The sequence below is a fragment of the Hemicordylus capensis genome, chromosome 12 (genome assembly GCF_027244095.1).
Source record: "Hemicordylus capensis ecotype Gifberg chromosome 12, rHemCap1.1.pri, whole genome shotgun sequence".
Taxonomy (NCBI): Eukaryota; Metazoa; Chordata; class Lepidosauria; order Squamata; family Cordylidae; genus Hemicordylus; species Hemicordylus capensis.
The window spans coordinates 13,824,317-13,830,021 of record NC_069668.1 but is presented as its reverse complement, the minus strand read 5'-3'; the positions used below and the strand labels follow the sequence as shown (position 1 = coordinate 13,830,021).

At 56.3% G+C, this 5,705-nt stretch overlaps 1 protein-coding gene across 3 annotated transcripts in view; it reads right to left on the bottom strand.

Annotated features, from left to right (window-relative positions):
* The window catches only part of CTNS (cystinosin, lysosomal cystine transporter), a 9,412-nt gene continuing 3,707 nt past the window's right edge, over positions 1-5,705 (bottom strand). For all 3 annotated transcript variants that reach the window (XM_053275602.1, XM_053275599.1, XM_053275600.1), the window contains exons 5-11: positions 5,279-5,382; positions 4,732-4,863; positions 3,493-3,592; positions 2,950-3,069; positions 2,217-2,387; positions 1,589-1,706; positions 1-747 (exon numbers count right to left, since the gene is read on the bottom strand). In XM_053275602.1, coding sequence (XP_053131577.1) covers positions 614-747; positions 1,589-1,706; positions 2,217-2,387; positions 2,950-3,069; positions 3,493-3,592; positions 4,732-4,863; positions 5,279-5,382 — 879 coding nt within the window. In that variant the 3' untranslated portion in view covers positions 1-613. The remainder of the gene's footprint in view (positions 748-1,588; positions 1,707-2,216; positions 2,388-2,949; positions 3,070-3,492; positions 3,593-4,731; positions 4,864-5,278; positions 5,383-5,705) is intronic.

Below are 5,705 nucleotides of genomic sequence, written 5' to 3'. Positions count from 1 at the left end.
TTGTGTTACAAAAGTTTTAATCCGAGACCCCTGGGTGGGGGCAGGGCCCCTACGCAGCTTGTTCAGGCCGAGGCCATGGGCCTTGGGGCTTCAGTACCACCAAGGCGAGGAAAGGACCATCCCTGCCGCCCTTTCCTTCCCCACCCAGCCCCCGTGCAAAGGAAGACGATGTCCCGACAACCGATTCAGTACCGACAACCTCTTCAAGCACCGGTGGTTGTCACCATGGCACTGAGCCGGAAGACAGCGGCTTGGATCACTTCCCGTGCCCGCGGGTTTTTTCTGAAGGCCCAAACCGCTCTCCCGTGGCCCAGCGGCATCTGATGCCTGCCAGACTGCCCCAGGGAGGGACCCTTTTACCTGGAGCAGCCTGGAATATCCTACGTCCTGCCTGGAATATATCCACGAGTTGCAAGAGCTCCAGGCGGCTGGTCTGCCAAGGTCAGGCTGCTGGACGGGAGGACGTGAAGGCACAAGAGGGCAGGAACCGAGGCAAGAGTGGCAAGTGCACGTGGCCAAGCAGTCAAGAGTGCTGGCGGAGCCAAGGCGGGGCTGCCGTGCCCACGCTGGAAGTCTGGCGAGCGAAGGGTGGCGTGGCCGCGGAGGCAGGCCCTTACTGAACCGGCTGGTAGGCCGGAGGAGAGCGATACAAGCAGTAATGCTGGAGGAGGAAGACGATGTCGAAGGCGATGGAGAAGAGGCCAAGGCCAAACTTGGTGGGGTCCCCAAAAACCAGCTTCCACTCATCTGGAGGAGAAAAGGGACGAGGTATGGATGGTAGTTTCAGGTTTGTTTGGGCAGAGCAGAGCAGAGAGAGAGAGAGAGAGGGGGGGCTAACGTTTGAGGGGGAGTGTGTTGCTTTTAGTACACACTAAAATTGCACGACAATTCCCATCAGGGTGGATTTGATTTAAATCACGATTTAAATCACTAGCAGGGTGGATAAAAATAAAAAAAATCTGATTTAAATTTTAAAAAATCGGATTTTTTTGATTTAAATCAGATTTTTTAAAATTTAAATCGGATTTTTTTGATTTAAATCGGATTTTTTTATTTTTATCCACCCTGCTAGTGATTTAAATCAGTTTGATTTAAATTGTGATTTAAATCGTGATTTAAATCAGTTTGATTTAAATCAAATCTACCCTGATTCCCATCATGCACTACTGCCGTTTTGTGGGGTGGTGGGGGCTGTAGTCCGACGACAGCTAGGGAGCCCAGGTCCGGCCACCCCGTTGGAGCGAACAGGACTGGGAGTGGTGTGGAAAGGGCTTCCGAGGGTGACTAGAATGGGGGGTTAGGCAGTGAAATCGACTGGCAGTGAGGACAGAGGTGGTGCTTCGGTCCTTGGGTGTGTGGGACTCACGGCTGTGCAACGTGGGGAGGTCCAGCAGCTCTTGTCTGCTGCTCCTGGGGAAGGGCACGCGCCTCTTTCCAGCCAGTGTTCTCCGGGGGAAGGTTCCTGGTCCCAGGAGGGCGGGGAGAGGCCCTTGCCTGGAGGGCGGCTGCCAGCCTGTGCCGACAATCTGGAGCAGCCAGAGGGACCAAGGGCCTGGCTCTGCCGGAGGAGGCCGCTTGCTCGGCTTACCGTGGTTGTAAGACTGCAGGAACATCTGGAGGAGGCTGAACGCGCCGCCCGTGAAATCCAGCAAGACATTCCCGATGCTCCAGCCTTCCGTGCTCTTCCGGCGGAAATTCATGTAGGCCTAGAAGGAGAGAAACCCACCGGGTGGCCAAATGCCTCACGGCCGGTAGCCAAGCCCGCCGGGCCAGTCGTCAGGACTCGTTCATCGCCCGGCCAGCGGGAGGGGATGCTGGCCTGTCCCAGGCGAGAGGCCATTTCTAAGCCTGGGCTAGCCTGTCTGGGGCTCGCGGACGTCTTGCTGTAGTGAGCATGAGTTGCTCCCTTTGCTCAGCAGAGCCCACCTTGGTTTGCATTCGGATGGGAGACCGCACCTGCATGCTGTAAGCTCTTCCCGAGAGGGGGCCGGAGCCAGAAGCTCAGCGGCAGAGGCTCTGCTTTGCAGGCGGAAGTTCCGCGGTTCAGAACCCGGCAGCACCTCCAGGGAGGGAGACCTGGCAGGGACTCGCGCCTGAAACCCTGGAGAGCGGCTGCCAGCCTGTGTGGACGGCGTGGAGCCAAACGGACACTGACTCGGCAGAAGGCAGCTCCCCCCAGTTCCCCACTCGGGGCCACCCCGCCCCTGCCTGCCCACCTGGGGGAAATACTTGATGAGCGTCACGGCCAGCTTGACGTAAGAGAAGTAAAACAGGAACTGGAGCCAGCTGATTTCCCCGGCGGCGGCCACAGACAAGGTGGCAAAGACGAAAACCCAGGCCAAGACCAGCAACCCGATGGCCACGCGAGAAACCTTTTGGTCCCCTCTCTACGAGACAGAGAGAGAGAGAGAGAGAGAGATTGAGATGAAGTGATAGAGAACCTGAAGTCAAGGCATCCTTCAAGCTCAGGGCAGAGATTCAGGGATGAATTGCTGCCGTCAACAGATTTCCCCCTTTGGGGACAGACACTATAAGGGAGCAGATTATATGGCGACGGGCCACAGAGGATCTGTCCGTGACTCTTGGCCATAACAGCTAAATAGAGCCTCCAAACTCAGGGGCAGCCTACTTCTGAATGCCAGGCGCTGGTGCCTTCGCAGAGCCAGATGCACCCATCGTGTTGCATAAAGACAGCTCTCAATAAATAATATAATCTGTGTTTCTCAAACGTGGCCCCCACAGGTGTTGGGACTACAACTCCCACCATCCCCAGCCACAAAGCTAAAGGGATGATGGGAGCTGTAGCCCCACGCCACCTGGGGACCAGTGTGGATTCCTAGACGTGGCGGACTACAACCATCCCCAGCTGGGGATGCTGGGAGTTGTAGTCCAGACCAGTCCAGACTTGGCCAGCGGCTGGTATCTGGGCACAGCGGTAGGCCTGCCCACCTTGTAGATCAGGCACTGGAAGATGATGAAGAGGGTCACGGCGACAGCATGGAGGCTGAAGAAGACGTCGTTGCTGGTCACTGGGTTCACGCCATTGGGATACCGCTGGAGGAACTGTTCCTGCGTAGGGAGAGACCGTGGATCAGGACCCAGCTGACTCCAGGGAGCAACCCAGAGCGCCGTGGTCTGAGCCGGGAGGGCTGCCCAGCGTCTGCTTCGCGTGCCGAAGGCGTCCCCTCCCCGGCAGCATCTCCAGGCAGAGCTGGGGGGAAGCCCTGCTGCCAGCCAGTGCTGGCAGTACTGGGCTAGACAGAAGAAGGGTCTGGCTCAGCAGGAGGCCTCCCCAGCCTCAGGAGCTCTCTGGGGACTCTGCCCACGGCCCCACCTGCTCCTTCTCTCGCCCCGTCTGGCCCTCAGGCTCCCTTCTGGCCAGGGCTGGGGGCTGTCGACGGACAAGTGCCTGGGAGGGAGGGAGGGAGGGAGGGATCGGACACGAGGCGGGGAAAGGGCCGTAGGCAGAAGGGAACAAGAGCGCTGGCCGACCTGGATGGAGCTGATCCAGAAGAGCCCCACGTTGAAGACGCTGTAGGCGATGAAGCCGGTCAGGTTCAAAGCGATGAAGTCAAAACTCAGCCCCACGACGCTGGCAGACACGGAAGCAGAGGAGGCTCTAAGTGGGGCCCTGGGGAAGCACAGGGCTTCCCAGCCACAGGGGCCCAGATTCCGCAGGACTACCGCTCCCATCACCCTTCGGCCATTGAGGCTGGGCATGACAACTCCCAGGGACAGCAAGACCAGTGTCAAAACATCTCCTGCTCCCGCTTTCACTCCCACACCCACCAGACGGGAGGCTTACCGCAAAATGTCAGACAAGGCAGTCACAGTATAGATTAGGGTCCCATCGCTTGAATTAATTATTTTTAAAAGCCCCCACTGCTTAGAGAAACCTCATTCACTCCCTCCTCTGCCCCAGAACAAGCAGCAGAAGCCAGCACAGTCTCCTCCCGCCTCTCCGGAGCCAGGCCCAACCCGGAGCTTCCTCCCTGGCCCGGATTACTGGGCTGATGGAGACCCGGCTGTGTGCAGGACCATCTCCCCAGCAGACTTCAGCCGGCCTGGTCCCGACCCCTCTCCCCACCACTCCAGTCTTTCCTGCTCACGGTCTGGGGCAGGAAGAGGGAACCAGCTTGGAAGGTTGGGCCAAATCCAAAGAGAGAACGTTTTCTCAGAGGAATCGGGCCCCTTTTCTGAAGAAGCTTGAAAAGGCCGCGCAAGCTTTATTAACAAAGGAGGTGCTGAGAATTAGTCTGGACTCATTCCAGACTAAAAAGAAGACACCTTTTTTTTTTAAGGCTTCTTTTCAATCCCGGAGCTCCCTCGGGCAGCAGCTAGTTTAAAAAAATCCCTTGGGGGGAAATGAGCCAGCTGCCAAACTTAAGCTTCCTTTTCCTAGAAAGAAAGACATGAAATCCAACCCGGTTTTTGCTTGGCTTCAGCGGAGTCCAAGTCCAGCTAGCTGCACAAGCACCTGCGTTGTGTGTCGAAGGCCCCAGGTCCCCTCCCTGGCAGCAGCATCTCCCAATAGAGCTGGGAGAGAGACCCCCGAGCCTGCTTCCCAGAAGCAGCCGCTGCCGGTCAGTGCAGACAGCCAGACGGACCTAGATGGGCTCTGACTCGGTCGATGTCATCGGGTTGGAAGTGACTTGCTAGGCCTGCAGCCAGCAGGGAGGGAGGGGGTTGCCAATCCTTCTCAGGCACCTCACCACGTCTCCCCCCCCTTACCTTTTCCGCCTCCAGTTCTCAAACACTTGAGGATAGAAGGAGATGGACCAAGCCAGGAAATAGATCCACCCGATCACCTGGTTAACGATGCTCACTGCATGGCTGTGGATCACCAGGAACCGGATTCTCGGCCTGCCAAGAAAAGAGGCAAAAGGTTGTGCCTCCTGGATTCTTCTGTGCCGCGGGCGGATGGCACACTTTACCGTTAGTATTAAGACAATAGGTTCATAACAAACAGAGGCAAATGTGTGCATAAATACCGCAAGTTACTGCTGAAAGAAAGTCCAGTTTCTTTAATATACCTCCACTCCTGGCAGTTTCGTTTACATGCAGAATTTGGCTTTTCAGGACACATTTCCTTTTAGCATACAGGACACAAAGTCTTGTACGGAGACAAACAAGAGAGAACACCTGATCTATTGTTTAACAAGCTGAGGAGGGCAGGTCGGATAAGGCTGACTTTTTCTAATCCCAAGCTCATTTGCTCAGGGATTGTAAGCAATGTTCATACGAATGCCCAAAGGTTAAGGTTTGGTTGGCAGCTCACCCAGTGTGATTGGACTGGTTGGAATGGAGGTACGCAGTCACCTGCCCAACATCTTTAGCTCTCACTTGGAAACTCTTCTCCTTTAGACCTGCAGGTACTGTTACCTGATAAGACACAGACACACAGGAGGTTAGGACCCGCCCAGGAGAGGGAGACGGGCCCAACTCAATTGCTGCCAGCATTAGGGATACACATCAGGCAGTTTAAGAACATAACAGCGGCCCTGCTGGATCAGGCCCAAGAAGGCCCATCTAGTCCAGCATCCTGTTTCGCACAGTGGCCCACCAAATGCCGCTGGAAGCCACAAGCAGGAGTTGAGGGCATGCCCTCTCTCCTGCTGTTGCTCCCCTGCAACTGGTACTCAGAGGCATCCTCCCTTTGAGGCTGGAGGTGGCCTATAGCCCTCTGACTAGTAGCCGATGATAGA